This window comes from Anopheles marshallii, chromosome 2 (genome assembly GCF_943734725.1).
Source record: "Anopheles marshallii chromosome 2, idAnoMarsDA_429_01, whole genome shotgun sequence".
Lineage (NCBI taxonomy): Eukaryota > Metazoa > Arthropoda > Insecta > Diptera > Culicidae > Anopheles > Anopheles marshallii.
Genome location: NC_071326.1, coordinates 49,790,343 through 49,810,989, shown reverse-complemented (window position 1 = coordinate 49,810,989; position 20,647 = coordinate 49,790,343). Strand labels below are relative to the sequence as shown.

Here is a 20,647-nt window from a genome sequence, read left to right as displayed (position 1 = left end):
TTAACATGATAATTTGGGTTGTACATTCACATGTCTACTTGCAGATAAAATTTCAGTAATGTATGTGATGTTGAAGCACTTGGAGATTTCTTTACGACATTTGAAAAGCAAAACGACTTTTACTACACTCCGACTTAAAACACGTGATCCGTTCGTCTACAAAATGGTTGGTATATTTCAGTCTCCATAGTGAATTGATCATTAGGCTTAGACTTAAAACTATGAAAGCAGAGTTACCCCGAAGCTTTCAACCCGGACACTGCGGCCATGGGGTGCTCATCGTGATGATATGCTGAATCTATCTTCCAGTGCATTGCGTTTGTAAATGTTAGGAATGAAAAAGGACAACCCTCCACAGAGAATCAGTGAAACTCCGGATATCCAGAACGTTAGCTCGCACTGTGAATCTAGCAAAACACCAACAATGTTCGCTCCGACAACGCTGCCCAACCGCCCGAACATCAGAGAGATGCACACAGCCATGGCGCTGTAAATGGAAGAAATGAAACGTTACCACAATGCGTTGTTTTGGGAAATTCAATCAGTACTACGATTGTTTACCGCAAATTGGTCGGGAACAAATCTACCGTGCAGGCATTTACAACGCTTATGCAGAACCCGCACGTTAACAGTATCACGTAGAACCAGATTGCCAACAAAGGTAAATCGATGAAGACGATCAGTATGCCACAAATTCCGCAAAAAACAAATATGAAAACCAAGATTGGCAGTTTGCCGACTGCATTGATAATGAGGCCTATCACTGCAAAGCCTAGTGCGTATATGGTTTCCAGTACGAATGAGTGTTCATAGGCAGAAATGTCCAGCTTCTGATGGCATACTTCGGGCAGTACTGTTGTATTAGGGTCTGGCTGTTGCAATTGACTGAGGTCCACCTGGGTAGTGTAAACAGCTTGACAAACGGTTGTCCGGACGACTCCCTGATCCTCCAGTTCAGCTATGCGATTCAAAATATCCGGGAAGAACATGTACATCCCGTTGGATGTAAGGTAAATACCGAACTGTAGCACGCAGATGATCGTGGTGCGTTTACGATACGGTCCCATAAACAACGGGGCAGTCTGTTGCCACATTTGTTTCAGAAGCCGAAGAACACTCTTGCTGTTGGCAGCTTCCTCACGACGAACTTTTGTTTGCTGTGCTTCAGTTTCCTGCAGCAAGGATGTAAGCTCCAGCTTGGGCCCTTTACCACCCGTGTTCCATCGGTACATCTTATGCACTATCTCGATAGTTTCCTGTTCATGGCCTCTGGAAAACAGAAACTTTGGGCTTTCCGGGAAATATAGCAGTGCTATGCCACACACGAGACTCGGCAATCCGCAAACTACCATAAACAGTCGCCATGGTCGATACACGATACCGAGCAGTGGAATCGTGAATTCCCACTCCTGATTGATCACTGACCAAGCGATCAGTGGCAGTAGGATGCAACCCACTCCGAACACAAAGGAAGCTCCCATGATAGCACGAGAGCTGTTTGTTTTCGCGTGAAATTCGCCGAGATATGCGTATATTGTAGCCGAAGAACCGGAAATGCTATGATCAAGAGCAGGGATTCTAATGACACAATTGTCGGCACATCACAGACCACAGTACTTACAAAAATCCAGTGAAGAATCGCGTAACCGTGATTAACCAAAAGTTGGTAGTGAAGCTGGACAGAACGGTGGAAACAAATGCAAGAAACAATGTCGGCAGTATGACGGTTCTTCTACCTCTCGTATCGGCTAGGAAGCCCCACAAATGGGAGCTACTGATGATACCGGCGAAAGAGATAGCACTCAGCACACCCTTCTCTTTGGTGGTCAGTAGCAAATCGCATTCTGCTACCGGTAAAACATAACTTATGCCCAATGTCTCCAGCAATACAGCCGCAAGGATAGTACCAGAAATCGTAATCAGGCATAGATTATAGATGCCGAATTCTGTAAACGAAAGAAGCGAGGTTATCGGTGGACATCTTGGCAAAAGTTTGAATCGAGAAGCTTACTGGTCATCAAAAGAGCATCGTCGAGCTTTACCGGACGTTGGTATGTGACCTCTTTGGGCTCTGCAAGAAAAAATCGATGCGTAATGATAAGCGTTCAGCTAACATAGTGTGTTCGATGCTTACCGGGAATCTTTTCAATCGTATCGGCCATGGTCACCGTTCAATGCCTAACCAATCTAAATATCTGCTAATACGACTGACGGACTGGCTGGCTTTCTTCCTGTCAAAGCTCTGCGGAATCTCGGGGGGTTTTGCTGATTTCATCTCTTTATATCATCGCGGTATCGCGGATAGAAATTACCCACTTCTTTCCTCTCGTGCCACCAACCACCACATCCCGTCATAAGGCTCTCCATTTGGGATAAGGTAAGCTATAAATCTTCACTAACGGTTGCACCGGGAAACAAAACCTCCCGGTACTCGCGGGAGAGCTCGTAAAACAAACTGTTACTGTTTAACCTAACAACAAGACCACCGTCCAGACTGCCGTCAAGCCATCTTTATCAGATCGGGGGGGTATCAAATTAAACAAAGATCCATAATCTGCTGGCCCCACTGGCAGCAGCAATCAGCTTCCGCGGGTCGTTCGTAGGTGTGCAACAGTGTGATCCCGCAGAACGGTTGTGTGATTTATCCGAAATGACGACATAGACGCTATCATTAGAATTCTGATGATCATTTCTGTTGTTTTAAGCTGCAAAACGACGTTCATGAGCTTACCATTTTCGTATATCTTTACGCTTTTTTAAGGTTTTGTTTTGGGATACCTTACAACTTTTTGCGCTAAGAGCAGTATAAACCATGGACGATGTAGGGAGGCCCAGTTGCTGGGACATAGACCAGAAAAACAAAATAATATTGTTGCGACTTTTTACTGCGCATCCTTTCATAGATCCGGTACGTACCAGTGATCTGAGGAAGCATTGGAATATTCTGGAAGGTAAATCAGGTGTAGGCATGCAGATAAGAATGGTAGTTTTCCTGAGCTAAATCTGCCTTCTCCTTAATCATTCGTTAATTGTATCAATGCAATGTAAAGATGTGTAGTCAAACTTGGTAGCATCGGTATTAACTGAGTACTACCGATACTATCGAGTGCAAACAATCGTTTTGAAGGTGATGATCCAATTCGAGCGAATCGTCGTTCGAGCGAATTCGTGAGTTTTCGTTGACACATATTCGGTATGTGTTGTGTTTATTATATCAATTTTCTAGAAAATCATGCACATAGAAACGTAAACGAAACCAATCTTCAATAGTATTTTATTTAAACTTCTGTAATAAATAAGATTTTCATTTTAACGTAACTATGTTCGGTGAAGAATACGCCAACCAAGGATAGCGGGTACTGCAGAGATGGACTGTCGTTTAAAATCATGTTTCAAACTGTGTACACCTTGGGATTGCCGGCGAAATTTCGCTCGCGTTTCCAACAACGCGTACTGTTTAATCCGTACCGTTCGAATAACCGGCAACTCCATCGAATATCTCAGTTTTCGCCATTTCCGTTTCGTAGAACCGTGGAACAAGTTGTGTGTGGTGCTGAGCTACGGTGGTACAGGTACATTATTTGTTGTAAATTCTTCTGATGTAGGATGTTTTGCACTGCCGAAGGCGAAGAAGAGCTATAAACGGTACAAGATAGCAGTATTTTGCTACGTTGGAACTAGTACTTTACAATGTAATCTTGCAGCGGCTATTGCGATGCATTGCCGTGTGTGAATTAGAAGAGGCTCAGCCATTAGTACATGTGTGTGTGTAGAGTGTCTGTTGTACAGAGAAGAAAGCTTCAGTAGTTACCCTCACATTCATCTAACAGCGCTGTTGGCGCTGCGCGTGCGAAAGACACACACACTCACTCTTTTATTGTGTCCACGCGCCCGGGCACCATTTTGTTTTCAGTGTGAACAGTATTTTCCCGGCTATATTTCTCCAGTTCAAGGCTCTCCTTGTGTTGCGTTCCGGGTGTCCCATTTGTACGGTCATAACGCTAAAATAATAGTGATTTCTCTAGCTGTTCTTGGCTTTGCACATTACGACGTGTAACTAATCGTTGCATTTTCTGTCCCTTTACTTTTCTTCCATTAGTACGGAAATTTAAAGCAAAACCAATTCAAACATGCCAGACTGGAGAGAACGTGATGATTCGGACCGCGGGTATGGTGGCGGCGGCGGCGGTGGTGGTGATAGCTACAGCTATGACCGGGAACGCCGGGATTACCGTAGCGACCGCGGCGGATACGACCGTAATGGCGGTGGCGGAGGAGGGTACCGTTCGGGCGGTTACGGAGGCCGCCGTGATGACGATGGTGGCTACCGTGGTGGTGGCGGTGGCGGCGGCTACCGTGGCAATGGAGGCGGTGGTGGTGGCGGTGGTAGCCGCGGCCCGCCAAGGATTGACCCGGCGACGGCAAAGACCGAGGTGTTTGAGGTCGAAGCCGATAAGGTTAAGTTCATAATCGGTCGCGGCGGTAACAAGATCCGTGAAATCCAGGACCGTTGCCGTGTGTCGGTGCAGATTGGTAAGCGTGTATTGTTTGCTTTAGTAGAAGATGTAACGTAGAGAAAAGAAGGATGATGTGTGAGAGCACTGGCAAAAGCTGCAGCAGAGCAAAGATGCTATTGGTGGTACAACGGCTCTGTCCTGTTCGTAATTGTGGTTCCCCTGGATCCGTACGCTCCGGATGCTGCGCACATACCAACAGAGACCACACACGGTACGAATCGCGAACCGTGTGGTAGTGTACGTCGTTCTGTTCTCTTGTTTCCGTACGTCCGGGAAAAAGGAGTTGTTTCGGTTTTGTTGTTGAAAATAGTACTGCTTTGGAAGGCGTCGGATGCGATGGTTTACGATTGCGGTTTTTAAATGGTCTTTGTTAAAAAACGCGCATCCTTCTCTACACAGTGTGTGCGGTACTCGTACAGAAAAAAACCAAAGGAAACAGAACGCTACAGTAATGGAACGAATAGCTAGTTTATTGTAACACCGTTTTGCTCATCTAGTCTGCGTGGGAAACGTTGCTATATGCAGATAAATCCTGTTACGGCAAGCTGTGACGTCGTCATATGAACTTCCTCATTTTGTGTGAACGCTGAACGCTTGAAACCGGCGCTGAAAACAAAATAGTAATACAGGCTGCAGGAGTTTGAATGTGTATAGTACCGAAGCCCGTGAAGGCATATCCCCCTTCTTTTCGCTATCGCCCCTTATCCTACTCTAGCTGGAAAGGAGGTATGAAACCGGAGCAAGAGAGATAGAGAGTGGAGAATGAGCGTGTAAGCCCGTAGAGCTCTTTCATGGGTGTGCGTGTGGTGCGTTGTTCTCTGCGCGGCGTTTGCTCTATCGATTATATTCGATACGCGCGCACTCACACTCACGCACACACCCACTTAGGCGTCTAGTACCCAGTATAACCACCTTCCTATTGATCCCACCTCTTCTAATGTATCCATGCCGCGTAACTGCATCCATGGGTTCCATCCATGCGATGGTTTTTCCTACTCCTCCCCAACTCTTGCTCCGCAAACTTCGCAGCGAAAAATCGCGTTATGATGGCTGTGTGCGTGCGTGTGTGTGTGTTGCTCTTCTTTACAAACCCGACTCTCTCTCCCCCGCTTACCAACAAACTCCCACCCAACAGACAAGGCTCGCAACGAGAACGGCGCCAATAATGTGTCAGTCATGGGCGATCAGCTGAACATTGATCGTGCGCGGGATATGATCAATACCATCATTAACGACGATCGGCGGGACCGTGAGGACGACCGGCGGCGTGACGGTGTTTCCATGGCCTTCTAAGGCGCATCTCTGGGGAACGATGTTTCAATGGATGTCCAGTGCGCGGCGGTTTTGGTGGTGATCAGCCCCACGTTCAACGACGACTTGCGATGGAAGTGAAGAAAAAGAAGAAGCAGCTGTGGAAGAAAGTAAAGATGGGAAGAGAAAAGTATGCAAAATGCAGAAGGAAAGGAGTATGCTGCAGTTCGTAACATATATTAAACAATATAAACCCAGATCAACGTATGGAAGAAGAAAATACAAAAGTCAACTCGAAGCGAAACTTGTCCCGGTAATATGCAAGAGAAACACGATTCAATCAATAATACCCGGCGCGATAGAGACACACGTGTTCCCCGGCAAGAAAGATAAAGTACAAGATTTTTCTTCAATTACAGCAAACTGTAAATCGTTTTGATTTCTACCCTCAAAACGCATTATTAAGTAAGAGAAAGCAAAAGCAAACCGTCAAAGAAGCGTTACTCCCGTTCCAAGTGAAATATTAATGCGACGATTCCAATTGCGGAGAGACGTACGCGCCAACATGGTGCAAAACAGACAAAAAACAAAAATCGCAAAAGAAAATGTGAAAAGAATCCATCCCTCTCACCCCAGGTAGCATCGTTTTTAGTGTATGGACAGGAGATCTCAATCTTGCGAGCGTAGCGAAGTAACAGAAAAGGCGCGCAGTTCCAATGCATTTCTATTTGTGCCCGATAGCGAACACAGAGAACAGGTAGGACAGGACAGACGATGCGTGCACATGTGTGTGTGTGTGTATGTGCATTTGATTGATTAGAAGGAACATTAGATAAGCTTCTCTCACACACACACAAACACTCAGAGAGCGAGGGAGAAAAGGAGAAAAGTAAGTGTAATAGTATATGCGCGTCGCCGCAGCATGCGATGACGATCCGGATAAACATTGCGATTTGTACAGTTTATCTCCTACGTATTTGCTTATCTTTTAACCTATCGGACGCTCCTCTCGAATCGTGTGTCGTATCCTTTATCGTGTACATTTGACGAGACTGATTCCATTTGTTTTTCTCTTTTTATAATTTAATATTGTGCTAATCGATCGTGTATGTAGGTGAGCGCCTCTTTTCCGTTTTCTTTATCATTTTGTTCTCCAGAGGCCTCCACAAAATAGTAAGACCGTTGATTGGTATTCCCACAGCAAAGTTTTCCATTCGTTCCTCTCTGATTAATTATTACGTTCGTATACCGTTAAATATGGATTTTTAAAGCTATTACTGAATGGGAAATATGCGGAACAACAGACAGATTTAATGGGTTTAGCTTTTTATCATCGTATTGTAAAACCGCCTAAAGCGGAGGTTTGTAGAATTGTGGAAAGCATCTAAGGGAGGGGATGTGAAATGGGAAATACTTTTACTAACAATCCAAGCGGAAAATTGTACTATCCGGACCAAACTCGGCGGAAAACTAAGATATAGAACAAAGCAGAAACACAGTAATGCGTATTATGGCAGGAAACAATTTACGGCTCTCCATTCAGCAGACGGCGAAGCATTAAACAAGATTAGCAAGCAAGATGAAGCATGTGAAACATACGCAGAACAATATATAAACGGTGTGAAATGACAAAATCTTAACATTTTTTGTTATATAATTTTGGTTTCCGAAATCCCCATTCATCTCGTCATTGGACAGTCTTGTGGTTTCAGTTCATCGATTAAGATTTGAACGGACGATCGGAACGATCGAGTACTCACATATGTATCTGAAACATGGACTCTGTCCAAACCCTACAAACTCATCTTAGCCTCGTTTTAGATGAAGTTGCTCTGCAGAAATTAGACTCATCATGATCCCGTAGGCTGGTAATGTCTTTAGTATTGCACCGAACTATCTATCCAGTGTAGTCGTATAATCCGTAAGGCCATCCATACGGATAGAGAGAGGAGACGTGGTAGGTTCATTTCGCTAATATGAACAATCAATCAATATCCGTGACGATCTATTTGCATCGCTTGGCAGAGACCGTGCGTGGTTCAGAAGACTCCTGTAGCAGGCCCAGAATGGTTGTTTAAGAAAAACATCATTTTGTTTGCATCTCTTGAAGGTTTCAGGGCGTTTCTGCAGTCCACGCTTTCACATTTGGATGATGTCCCCACTTGGGTTAACATCAAGGATATACAACATCTCACACAAGCTGAATCATGGAATAACACTCGTTTGCAACACTCATTAAAGTTTTACCAGCTAGGGCACCAACACAACTTCTCAGCTAAGATAGCCTGCTGTCGAAATAAGGATAGAAATATGGTGAGCTAGAGTTCCTCTCGCGATAGGCTCAGTATTTTGAGGAATTATCAAAAGATCACCTTAACAACTTGAGGCTCCACTAGCTGATGACATCAATTGGCATGAGGCAATTTCACGGGTATTACGGTTGTTAAATGCCACCTACGAGATATTTTCCATTATACGACAAAATTGTCTTGTCCCAATCGTATTAAAGAGACATAGTTGGAAACCGTCAGTGGAGGATTTCGAATCGGAAAATAATGCAATTACATAAATGCAAGTGATCAAAAACACGAAACGGTTTTATAACGGGTTTCCAGCAAGTAACATGAGTACTCTCTATTACAAGAACATCAGGAGTCTCCCTGTCCTAGATAGGGTCTTGATGACTCTAACGACCAACGAAGTTAAATTGTAAAGTAAGCAGTAAAATCGAGCTGCGGACGAATAGAACTTAAATAGTTCCAGTACTCCCATACGCCTCCGAGACATGGAATTTGTACAAAACTGATGAAACCCTCTAATCCGCGTTCGAGAGGAAGATGCTCAGAAGGGTTTTTGGCCCCGTATATGTGAAAGGACAATGGAGGAGCCGCTATAATGACACCGGACGACCCAGCCCTTTTCCTTTCGTAAAGTCCTTTTAGGTCGCCCACATGGATAGAGGAGGCGTCGTAGACAAATTGAGATGGAGCGATGGCGTTTATGTGTCGGCCAAAAAGGCCACGATAATGGTTTGGCAGACCACGGGGCTCGACCGTGAGCGATATAGAGAACTCCTGCAGCAGGCCAAGACCGCGAAGCGATTGTAGCGCCGGATAAGTAAGTAAGGTCACCCTTCATGCACACACCAATTTGATCGACTTGCAGTTGAAATATTTTGCTGGACTAATAAAATAAACTAATAATATGATAGTTCTCATTAAGCGGTAGGTTTTTATTGAATATTATTTTTAATAATTCCGCACAATGTTTTAATAGTAGGACCATTCAAAGGTATATAAAGAAGGAATCAAACAAAAGACCATGTTATGATATAGTGTATGCTTGTGGAAAAAATTACGAAAACGAAATCAATTATGTACAGTATAAAATGTAAAGGCTGGCAAGCGCTCATAGATATCTTCCTCTTACATCCGCTGATTCTTCTTCTTTTCGCGCAAATGAGCTGTCTTTTCAAGAAGTTGTTGTCGTTTGAAGTTCAACACAGACTTCGCAGTAATGGCCGAGTCTACACGTTGAGGTTTTTCTGCAATGGATCCGGGTCGGAGCGCTTTGATATTGAATTCACCTTTCCCCTGACTTTTAAGCTGAACGTAACCGGATTTCTCCCTTTGAGTTTTCTTATCGCCTTCAGCCCCTTTGCCATCGGCAGCAGATTCGAAAAATACCCCCGAGCTGGTCCACACCGGAAGCGGTAGGCCCTTGTTCCGTTCCGGGCCGACTACATCCCCGAACTTGGACTTCTTTCGGCCGTCTTTGGGATACGTTTTAGAGGACGATGCCATGTCCCGAAGCTCTTCTTGTCCAGTGGGTAAAAGTGAGGAAACCTTAAAACCCAGCTGCTTTGCCGGTGTCGCCGGTCGCTCTTGGAAACCAAAGTTGCGCTTCAGGCGTACCTTATCCGGCGTCACATTTTCCACGAAGAAGCCACCGCTTTCAATGCGCTGCAGGACGCGAAGCTTCGTGTGTTTCGCTGGTCGGGGCGTTGTCGCGGCCGAGCTGTCACCCTGCTGCTCACGTTTACGCTTCTTTGCGGGAGCGATCGACGGGACTGGTATTGTTGATTCCATCACGACGGATGCTGACTTTTTGCGAGACAGTTCAGTCATATAGCTATCCTCCACCGTATCGTTTTCCGTTTGAGCAGCAAGCTTCTTTTTTCCTTTCTTTAATTTACGGAGCTGTTCTTCCTCTAGATGGAGCTCAGCTATGGCCCTTGCAGGTTTCGCATGAGCGAATTTGTTAAGATCTTCTGCTGCGCCGTTCAGTTTGATCTTTTTATCTCTCTTTTGTTGCTTAATATCCGAATCAACTTCATTCAACATCAGCTCTGCGACCAGCTCCTTCTTTCTTTTCTTTTCTTTCGGCTTTTCATCATTTGAATATTGCTCGAGCTTAGCAATTACTTTACTCTCCACCGAATTTACAGCACGATTGGCAGATATTTTATGCGCACCTGAAAGTGCGTTGTGCTGAACGCTTTCCATACCTTCCGAACCCGACACCATAGTTTGTTTCTTTTTTTGCTTTTTGGACATCTTGTCCGGATCCTCCTTCAAACCATCACTTGCAGATTGCTGCAAAGGAGCATTTTTAGGATCAGGATCATCTGCGATCAAAGTTGTAGAAGACGCTATCGGATTATCCGTTAGGATTTCGATAGCTTTTCCATGGGGTTTTGCTGTTGCATGTTTTTCTTTCTTGTTGGATGTTTTCAACATTTGCTTCTTTTCTACAGGCGACAAATGTTGCGCTTCGGCTGACGGCTCCTTTTGCTTTCCATCCACCGAGGCCTTCGAAGCTGATGATGGAGTTTGATTTTTCTCCAGTTGATTAAAAACGACATATGCTGAAAGAGCTGCTCGAACTGGTGGATCATTTGATTCGTTTTCCATAACTGCCTTGGCTTCATCATTTGCCTTTTGTTTTTTCTTCATTTTTGCCAACTTTGCTCCAATACCGCCTGTTGCGCTCGCGCCATTTCCATTTTCCTTATCCAGCTGTTTCTTTTTCTCAAGCTGACGATCCTTTTTGCGCTGCTTTCGACGTTCGATCACTTCCAATCTGTGCTTTAAAACCTGTTCCATTCGTTCCTTCTTAGTTTCAGCTAGCTCGTCCAATAAGTAATTCTTCACCTTAGGCTTTCTCTTCTTCTTTTTCTTCGTTGGTTCCTCAGCCATGCTGGCGGACTCATTACCGGTCGAGGCATTGACGTTGTTTGGATCATCAACATTATCTTTCGAAGTGTTCGCAGCGTTTTTGGCCGCTTCCAGCTCTTCCTGTTTTTCCAATTCTCGCAGTCGCTTTTTCTCTTCCTAATGGCATATAAAATAATATTTTAAAAACAGAATGATACATAACGCGATTGATACACAACTAGTAAAATAAACCAGGTGGTACTTACCTTTTTCTTGCGTATAACGGATGCTAGCTGCTTTTTACGTTCCTTGTCCTCTCGCATGACCTCATTGCAGCGCACCAATATGTTAGTTAGATCATAATCCTCGAGGTTTTTGGGTTTGGGTTTAACAATTTTAATGCGCTGTTTTTCTTCAGCCTGTACTACCTCTACTGAAACATCATCATCATCATCCGTCTCTTCATCATCATTTTGTTTGGTTACTTCCCCATTCACAACGTCCTCCTCCTCGATCACTTCGTCCACTTCCATAGGTTCCGGCTCTGGTTCCTGAGAACCGTTCACAACAGTTCGCGAGGGCATATCTTTTTCGATTAATTTGGTCGGTAGAGACAGGCGCATTTTTTTTGCATTTTGTTCAATCGCTATACCCGTGTCTAATGAAACGCGCGACTTTAGTTTCGCCCCGGTGGTGAGAGCAAACGGATTTGGAACGACCGAGCTGCTGCCGCTCGAATTTCTTTTCTCCGCTTCCGGCTTATTTTTCTGCTTTCTTACCGCCAAAGACTCGTTTGGTTTTGGTGTAGATGTTAGCATATTACTCTCTCCACCACCGATAGTGTTTCGCTTTTTCGTTCCACTGATGTAAAACTGTGCAGAAACTAGCGATACGGGCGGCATGGACTTCCGGTCCGGCTTGGACACTTCCTTTATAGGCTGTTCTAATATGAATTGCGATGAAGATGATTCATTTAGTTCCTTATTGTCCTGGAATGAGGTATTGTCTTCCGCATTTTCTTCCAAGTCAATTACTTCTTCCATCAATTCATTCTTATCGATTTCGGGAATTTTTTCCTCTTCGTTGTCATCGATCTTCTTATAGCTCTGTATTTTTGTTCCCGCAGGAAGGTTATTACGGACATCAGCGACAACTTCTGCTTCGGAGAGATTTACAGCACCAGCTGATAAGCTTTTACGAGAAATATCGGATTTTTCAGGCGATGTCGACAACGATGCACTATTATCCGTTTCCTTTGCCATTTGCTGACCTTCTTCCTTCGCCTCATTAGCATCCTCAAATATGACCAGGCTGCTGTCTATTGTTTTGTCTTTTTTTGGGGTGGCTGCTACTTCGACAAATTCGTGAAGCTGTTTCTGGTTGGAAGATATTTTAACTGGAGAACTTGATGTATCTTTCATGGGTGATGTAGCACGAGTAGGAGTTTTAGGCAAACTAGCCACAAAACTGTTCTCAGACGTTTCGTTGTCACCAGTCTGCAGCATCGAAACCGGTGTTACCGAACGTTTTATGCTGGGAGTACATTTCGGGGACTTCAGAGGCGAGGAATTGTTCCCAACACCAATGCTGATTTCCTTTCCTTCATCCTCCTCACTGTCGTCGAGAATGGTAAATTTTTTTCCCCCAAGGATAGTTTGCTTAGGTGAAGTTGTACCACTCGTCGTCAGGTCCTCATTTGAACTGCGTAATAACTGTTCTTCATCCATTTCATTGTCCTCAGAGACAAGCCACGAGTCATTAGCATACTCCTGGTCTTCCTCATTTTCATCGTCATGCTCCTCCGTATCTTCACTTCCCAGATCTTCGCCCTGATCAGGAATTTCGTTCTCTTCGATTTCTCTTTTCAATTCTTCATCCATCGAGTCACCCGACTGATAGCCCTCCACTTCGAGCGCTTCATCGTCAATAAATTCATTGCCTTCCCGCATTGCTTCCTTATCATCTTCGTTGTCTTCGCTCTCGTCTGCTGACTGTTCTGCTCCTGACGAACTTGATTTAAACGATGAATCCTTTTGAGCCTTCGGCAAGGCTTCTTTTAGCTCTTCGAGCCGTTCTTGCTCTTCCGGTTTTGGAACGGTGTATTGATCTATAGCTTCCGAGCCGGAACGTCGCAATGGCAGTGCCCAAGACTTTGGATATTTGTTTTCTGCAGGAAGGGATTCATTCGCCTTCGGATTGATATCTGCTTTTGTGTCAACAACATCTTTTACAGACCTCTCCAATACATCGATTCCACTGACATCATTATCGCCAGCATTTTCCACGAAACTTTGATCGTTCTGTAGTTCGACTATGTTTGAGGAAGCATTCGTATTGTCCTTGACGGTCTCGTTCAGTGTCTGATTAACTCCCTCAATGTTTTCGAACTTGGGAGATGAACGGACCGCTTGTTCTTCCTGTTCCTTCTCTGTTTCTATTTTTTTCGGTGATAAATCTATTACAGCATCCACCTTCGGTGAAACACCCTTCAGCTCGGAGTTGCGAAGATCTTCGACAATAATAAAAACTTCCTTTGACACGGGTGTTGGCGTTTTGGGAAACGAGCTCTGATTGCCGTCTCGTTTCGAATCATCACTGAAGGAAACATTTTTGGAGCGTGGTGACATTTTGGACAGCGATACAGGGGTTATAACAATTCGGGAAGTTGCAATGGCGCGCGGAGGTGTTGATTCATTCCTTACAGCCAACACTGGACTCGCAGTAGCACTGCGTGGGCTGGCAGAAGCGGAGACATGCGATAATGCCGATTGGCTTCGCATGTGACGTGTGGATATGTCGGACGATACTGATTCAGCTCGATCATCACCGGCATCCTCCTCCATAATTGTGTCGTCCTTTAGGCCACGCAGGCCAGAACTCGTCTTCGGGGTAGTGATTGGAAGCGACTGAACCGAAATATTTCCATCGTCGGATGTGACGCTGTTGCGCCGAGTGGAGCGACGTAGGGCTGGAGTTACAGATAATGGAGAACCGCTTGTAACCAGAGTCTCATGGGACGCGCGAACACGAGCAGGCGTGCGAGAGCGGGTCAATAACGTCGTGCCGCCACTTTCGTAACCTACATTCAGTTCTTTCAAGTTTTCCTCTGTGAGTGAAGTATTACGGGAACGCTTGCCAGAGTCGGAGTTCAATTCTGCTTCTTTGAGGTTCTGTACCAATTTGTTAGGCAACGTTGTCGGAGTATCGACGGTTTCCGACATACGGCGTCGGCCAGTACGGCCGGCGATAGGAGTGGATGGGCGACCTTCACTCTCCTGTATCGGGTTTAGCGCATTAAGTCGCTTGGTGGTGCTGTTCGATTTTTTTGGCGTTCCACTTGCAGTCGTACCGCTCGGTTTTTGTGGGGTGGCTTCCTGGTCGACCGAACGCCGACGAAGAGCACCACGGGTGACTGCAAAATGGGTGCAAAAAAAAAAAGAATATTAGAAGCGTCCATTGCCGGCAAACACTGGTGTTTGCTAAACCATAACTTACCTCTTGTCGGGATGTCCTCCTCCTGATTCATAGTGCAAGTTGGTTGGCTGGAATGTTGGCTGCGCACACACGGAATAACAACTATAACAATGCAAGGACAAATTATTCCAACGAAATTAAGAGGCTGTAATTCTGCCCGTCTTCTGAAACACAATCCACGTTTTTCCCACGCTTGCTCTTCGATTTTGTCGATTTGACAGCTGTGGAAAGGATCTTTCAAAATCAGGGAATTACTGGAAATCGCGTAACGGCACGTAACGACCCCGGTCACCATGTGTGTTTTTATGCCACAACGATTTTTATTTTTACTTTTGTGTTTGCTTGCGTCTCTTGTATTTCAAATGTATTCAGATTAAATGTTAATAAAACATATACATCATCACTTGAATCGTTCGTTAAGTGTCGTTTTTGCAATTGCAGTATTTTGTATTACAGCTTTACTAGTTCCGATCATTGTGGTTGCGGAAATGTAGAAGAAGTTGAAAAAAAATTACCGACTCTCAAGGAGTTAAATTTACAGAACAAACACCATCGTCAAATGTGCATGAAGTGTAAATTTGTTGGCTTTTAGTTTTACAATCGAGCTATACAATTTAACAGCTTTTTTAAAAACAATTCAAACAGTTTGACACTGACATTTGATGTTGTAACGGCGTTACGTGGCGCTAGGTATCGACGGCAATCTGATCAACTACTCTGGTCGGTTGCAAACGAATTTCAGCAAACGAAAAAAACGGACAAATAACAAAGATCAAGCTCCCGACGCCAGTTTGCGGTGGCACTGCCAAATACAGAGTATAAAACTTTGATTTGTGAACCGTTCTTGAAGTACAATCGCACCAATTTTTCACCTTCGCTTGTTCCTCGGACACTATTGCTAGTGACGGATAACATAATTGAGCAATAGCGCATATCATTCATCAACAGTGTCGTTTACCGATAACGCTAGAGTATTGCGTGGCTAGATTGTGTATAAGCAAAAGTATTCTCTGCGTAAAAGCTACACTTTTCCGACTACTGCTGGCGCAATGAACCGATTAGGTATGTTGGCTTAGTTACTTGTTGTATGGGAAAATAGGTTTACAGCTATGGTACGAACTCGGGTATGTTTACTTTCAGATGAATCTGAATCGACGCCGAAGAAGCGTAACATGAAACCGGACGAAACTGTTGTTAAAGAAGCTACCACAAAATCTGGCCGAAAGGTCAAGCGTCCAGCGCACCTTGACTCGCTGGAACGAACACCGAGTGCATCGCCTTCCGATGCTAGAAAATCCGTAGCTGTGAGAGCAAAGAATGCAGTCGAACCATTCGCCGGTACACCTAGCAAGCGGGCGGCGACGAAGGAGCAAGATTCCCCGGAAGAGGTGAAGGGCTCACGCAAAACTATTGCCACGGTCCGAAAAACGATCTCCGGAGATTTGAACACTCCAAAGAAGAACAAGGAAAAGAAGCAAGTGGCAAACACCGTGGATGACGCCGCTGGTATCTCAAAATCTGGACGCAAGATAAAGATCCCGACAAAATTAATGGAGTTTGAAGGTGTTGTGCTAAGTAGCCCTCGCAAACTTGCTGTTCCAGGTCAAGACGAGGCTGTTAAGGGAAAGGCAGCAAAAACGCCTGGTCGAACTAAAACTCCTGCTAAGTCGGCTGTAAAGAACATTGGTGTAGAGCAAAACCTACATCCGTACGACGATGGAGAAAAGAATCTTGCCGTTCGGAAGACACCAGGACGTCGTGCCAAATCTGTAGCACCTGACCAGTTGGATGTAGAGAACGTTCGCACGCCAAAACGTAAAGGTGTATTATCATCATCATTACTCATTAAAGAAGAGGAAAAGGAAAGTGCAGCATCGGAACAAACTCATCCAAAGACGCCAGGGAAACGAGTTGGAAAGCCTTTGCTAGACTTAGATGCGAAAGCTTCGCCAAAAACTCCAGGTCGCCGTGGAAAATCGGTTGCACCAATCAAAGGAGTAGCGGATGCCACTGATCCGGCGCACCAAGTTTCGCAACCAGAATCAAAAGTTTACAAAGACGCAACGAAAACACTGGGGCGGCGAGTTGGTAAGTCAATCATAAATCCAACGGTACATACTTCACACAGTGAAAGTTCGGATTCGATAGAAGCTGTTCCGAAAACACCGGGTCGTAGAGCCACCAAATCAATGATAGATGCAAGTATAACAGCAAGTGTAGAAAGTCCGAGAGCGCAGCGATCGTCTGCAAAAACTCCCGGTCGTCGTCAAAAATCTGTTGCGGTTGACAAAATAGATCCGGTTCAAGAGAACCGCATGGTAGGCAAATCTAATAACAGCAAATTAGTGGACAATGATAACTTGCATTCCGAAGAAATAGCATCCAAACCATTTTCAACAGTTGATAAAATTACCACAGCGGAAGAACCTTTGTCTCGTTCGGGTAGAAAGTTAAAAAAACCGAAAAAAGTTTTGGATTATGAGCAGGAGGAAAAATCTACCGAACCCAACGACACGAATGAACAAGTTTCCACCGATAGCAGACGGGAAAGGAATGCGGACAACAATGATGAAGCTATAAAGTCGCCCACGAAAAGGAAAATCATCGATAACTTAGGGCCACAAACTCCGAAACTTAAGAGCCATATTGAAAGGGACCATTCTGTGTTGGGCACTGAATCTCCTCACATGGAAAATTCAACTGATGTATCGGTTTCGCGATCGGGAAGGAAGATAAAACCGAAGAGAATGTTTGGATTCGATGACGCTGTTGAAACGACGACGACGACGTTCGTCCACGTTACAGGCTCTTCATCACCCACATTGATTGAAGAAACGGTTGAAGATGACATCAAAAATGGCAACCTGACAACAATGAATGTCGAACAGCCAGATACACGTTCTGTTTCAATTGATACAGCAAGCACACCATCAAAACGGACAGCTGCCTCGGCTGCAAACGTCGATCGAAATACTTCTGTTCCGATGGCAATTGATAAAAAAATGGAAGGAGTAGTCGATGCTGGTGAAATGAGCAAACAGCGATCATACATTACCAATCGTGGCGTAGATGATCATCATCCCATAACAGCTAAAGTGGTAGAGCAGCAGCAACACTTAATCGATGAGACGGATCGTGCTATGGTTAGTCCGCAACCAGTAATAATTCGTACATCTATTGGATTTGGTAAACCAACGGTACTGAAACAACCACTGTTGGAAGAATCGACTGTATCGGAAGGAGATGACTGTAGTAAAGTTAACAAAAGTATAACTCAACCAAGTATCGATGCACAGACGGTTGGAAGCAGTCGCTCCGGTCGAAAAATAAAACCAAAAAAGTTCTTCGATACAGACGATCTAACAACAGCTAGCCGTCAGTCGGTTGTTAATCCTCAAGCAAACCAACCCGTTCCAGTATCTGCAATGTGGTTTCCAACGCAGCAGGTTGTTGAGCAGGAGAAGAATGAAGAATTTCCAACTACAGCATCGGTTTCAGGCGATGAAGTGATGAATTCTGCAGACGAAATAGATATTCCAGAGGGTCCGGTTAAACTCGTAAATAAAATGATCGCTGAGAATCTGAACGACGAGGGCAAAGAGCAAAAACAACAGCATATAACATCGATAGAGTCGGAACAGGTTACCAGTGCCGAGACTGACCATAATGGAGTGGTAATGAAGCCGGAAGAAGATGCACAGAACATGGAGGTTCAGGAGGAAAAGATAGAAATCAGTGATGAAAGAACGATCGCAACGAAAGAAGAATCGGCTGCACAGCTAGTTGAAGAACAATCAATTGTTCCGAAAAACCAACATGTGACGCTAGAGGAAGGAAAAGTCAATCAGTCATCCGCGGAAACTCACATCTCCAACGTCATTTATTCGGATGGGTAAGCTGCGTTATAAACATAGTTACTTTTTTGTTAGTTTCAATGTTTGATTAAATCTATTTTATTATCATATTACAGATCAGGAGTAGTAGTCCAATCTAACGGAGAAGATGCGCCATTGAAAGATTCTTCCTTGAATGCAGAGGTTAATCAAAATCCGCTGGGGGAACATTCTTCTGTAAAAGATACTGATTTGGCAGCTCCCTCAGCCGACCATGATGAAGGAGGCAATGTCATCACTGATGAAACGGTAAACGAAACGAGTGATGCAATCGTAACATCGCAGGATGTATTTTCGGCCTCTATTGTGGATACCAAATCGGGAGAGAAAAGGCCCTATGAAGTTCCCACCGGAAGCATTATTTCCCCGAGTGGAACGGCTGACGAGGAAATGCTAGATGAAGCATCCTTGGGAAGTATTGAATATTTAGAAGATGAGATGAATAATATCGTTGAACACATTAAGAAGCCTGTCACTATCCAAGAGCGAGCGGAAGAGGGTAGTTCCCATTCCGCATCTGTAATGCCTTCGGTTGTAATCATTTCGGCAACACCTGCTCGTAGTGCACTGAACGAAACGTACTCGCCTGTAAAACTGAATAGTTCTATCATCGATATTACGGCTGACACGCCTCGTCCAGAAGCAACAGCTGCTGCACCACGCACGCCGGACCTAAAATTAACTGCTCAGGAAGCGAATAATAAATATTCGCCCGATAAGCCACCGGAAGTTATTGAAATAATGGACAGTCCGGCTGTGGCTGCGTTTTGCAAGCAGATCAACGATGACTCCGCACACGCTGGTGACGGTGGCAGTGCCACTAGTACACCGTTCGCCATAAAACCATCACTGGTACAAACAGTAACTGAATCTGTGGATAATAAGCTGCTTAACGTGCAGCTCGAAAGCCGTAAACGTTCCCTATCCGCCAGTGCAGCGGACACGACAATGAAGCGCAATGTCACCTTCCATAGTCCGGCTAACAGCACCATGCTGGTAGAAACGATCGATGAACGATTGATGTTGAAGAGCTTGCAGGATCAACAGCAACAGCGACAAGAAACGATGGAGACCAGCTCAAAAAGTATTGGAGAAAAGCTGCGCAAACCTCGGAAGCGTTCGCTATCGGAACACAAACCGTCTGAGCTGAAACGAAGCAAGACCAGCAAGCTGCCAAATTTCAAATCTATTCATGCAAACCATTTCAATCGCATGGAATCGCTAGCCGATTTCATGAAGCGCAAAGAATCGCGAGCAAAACAAATTCTTTCGTCGTGCAGTCCCGCAACAAAGCTTCTTCCACGGCCGATCACGGATGCGTCCGGACAAGCTGGAGGTAAATATATTTTCCGGATGGCGTGCAGCGCTATACCACCATATCAATCGTGTATAAATTTTAAATACTTCTTCCATTTTTTCAGTTCCATCGGTGGAAAAGAAAATTCCCTCCTCAACAGCAAAACCTTTCATTTTCAAATCTGCTGGTGGAGGAATACCAGTACCGTCGGCGGGACTATTTGTTGTACGTGCCAAGAAAGGACCGAATGCAGCAAAGAAACCCATCGTAAGCGATACCGAGAGAATGGCTAACCGGATGAAGCAATTTCAGACAACGTTTAAACCGAAACAAATCGGTACAGATACAAGCGCGGTACCGGTGTCCGGTTCGCTACCATCGACAAGCACTCACCACGGGGCCGGTGATCGCCCGGTAGACCAACTACGTTCGAAGCAATCGAAAATTTTAAAGGGTGTTCGTACGAATCGACGATTCGACTTGCAGATGAAACACCGGGACAATCTTCAACATCAGTGAAAGGCCTACATCGTTTGTGACGTTGAAAAGTGGTGTCCGTAGTATCTCATACATTATTTCTATGTTTTGAATAACTTTTACTAACTGATGTTATATTAACCTTTTTTGTGTCGTTTCGTCTTACAAAACAAGACTCAATTTACGGAGCTATAACTCCATCACATATTGTGTTTTTTTTAAATATATATCGTTATCATGGATGGTTTAGAAACACTAACAAAAATTGATTGCCTATTAGAATTTGAACGCTTTCTGTTGATAACAATAAAGACATAAGTTACTTATTGATCATTCTTCTTTTAATTAATTACAGAGGAAACATAACGATGAACATAAATTGTACTTATTATTTTATGTTGTAGGACTATTTTACAATTACCTGTCATTTAAATTAAGCTCCTCGTTTTCTCACACAAGTGCGTAAATCAATGCCGTGGGAAAAATCAAAATAGTTACCATTTGCTTCACCCGAATTCGAGTGATGCAGCGTTAAACGTGTTAATCATTGAAAATTACCAATCATAAAGGACTCATCAATCT

The 20,647-nt window shown here is 44.4% G+C and overlaps 4 protein-coding genes across 4 annotated transcripts; 2 read left to right on the top strand and 2 right to left on the bottom strand.

Moving 5' to 3' along the window:
- Positions 1-276: 276 nt before the first annotated feature.
- LOC128710333 (synaptic vesicle glycoprotein 2B-like) lies at positions 277-2,162 on the bottom strand. Its single transcript, XM_053805384.1, has 5 exons — positions 2,135-2,162; positions 2,012-2,071; positions 1,622-1,946; positions 562-1,557; positions 277-487 (listed from the first exon to the last, which is right to left on the bottom strand). The coding sequence occupies exons 1-5, from the start codon at positions 2,160-2,162 to the stop codon at positions 277-279; spliced, it is 1,620 nt and encodes a 539-aa protein (XP_053661359.1).
- A 1,968-nt stretch (positions 2,163-4,130) lies between these two features.
- On the top strand, positions 4,131-5,810 carry LOC128710334 (keratin, type II cytoskeletal 1-like). Its single transcript, XM_053805385.1, has 2 exons — positions 4,131-4,533; positions 5,653-5,810. Exons 1-2 carry the CDS (start codon positions 4,131-4,133, stop codon positions 5,808-5,810), a joined length of 561 nt encoding a protein of 186 aa, XP_053661360.1.
- Positions 5,811-9,193: 3,383 nt separating this feature from the next.
- On the bottom strand, positions 9,194-14,450 carry LOC128718091 (protein slender lobes). The gene is made up of 4 exons (XM_053811765.1): positions 14,420-14,450; positions 11,191-14,336; positions 10,523-11,101; positions 9,194-10,363 (listed from the first exon to the last, which is right to left on the bottom strand). The coding sequence occupies exons 1-4, from the start codon at positions 14,448-14,450 to the stop codon at positions 9,194-9,196; spliced, it is 4,926 nt and encodes a 1,641-aa protein (XP_053667740.1).
- A 997-nt stretch (positions 14,451-15,447) lies between these two features.
- On the top strand, positions 15,448-20,107 carry LOC128708269 (uncharacterized). Its single transcript, XM_053803230.1, has 5 exons — positions 15,448-15,460; positions 15,539-16,724; positions 16,797-18,290; positions 18,369-19,627; positions 19,713-20,107. Exons 1-5 carry the CDS (start codon positions 15,448-15,450, stop codon positions 20,105-20,107), a joined length of 4,347 nt encoding a protein of 1,448 aa, XP_053659205.1.
- Positions 20,108-20,647: the final 540 nt, after the last annotated feature.

Bases quoted from the DNA above. Each gene is read 5' to 3' on its own strand.
- LOC128710334 (XM_053805385.1), top strand. From the start codon at position 4,131: ATGCCAGACTGGAGAGAACGTGATGATTCGGACCGCGGGTATGGTGGC. The intron at 4,534-5,652 runs GTAAGCGTGTAT...CCCACCCAACAG, and splicing joins CCGTGTGTCGGTGCAGATTG to ACAAGGCTCGCAACGAGAAC.
- LOC128708269 (XM_053803230.1), top strand. The intron at 18,291-18,368 runs GTAAGCTGCGTT...ATCATATTACAG, and splicing joins AACGTCATTTATTCGGATGG to ATCAGGAGTAGTAGTCCAAT. The intron at 19,628-19,712 runs GTAAATATATTT...CCATTTTTTCAG, and splicing joins TGCGTCCGGACAAGCTGGAG to TTCCATCGGTGGAAAAGAAA.
- LOC128718091 (XM_053811765.1), bottom strand. From the start codon at position 14,450: ATGAATCAGGAGGAGGACATCCCGACAAGAG. The intron at 14,337-14,419 runs GTAAGTTATGGT...CCCATTTTGCAG, and splicing joins GGAGGACATCCCGACAAGAG to TCACCCGTGGTGCTCTTCGT. The intron at 10,364-10,522 runs GTAGAAAAGAAG...GCTCCTTTGCAG, and splicing joins AAGCGCAACATTTGTCGCCT to CAATCTGCAAGTGATGGTTT.
- LOC128710333 (XM_053805384.1), bottom strand. From the start codon at position 2,162: ATGGCCGATACGATTGAAAAGATTCCCG. The intron at 1,947-2,011 runs GTAAGCTTCTCG...TTTCGTTTACAG, and splicing joins CGATGCTCTTTTGATGACCA to AATTCGGCATCTATAATCTA. The intron at 1,558-1,621 runs GTAAGTACTGTG...TCTTGATCATAG, and splicing joins CGATTCTTCACTGGATTTTT to CATTTCCGGTTCTTCGGCTA.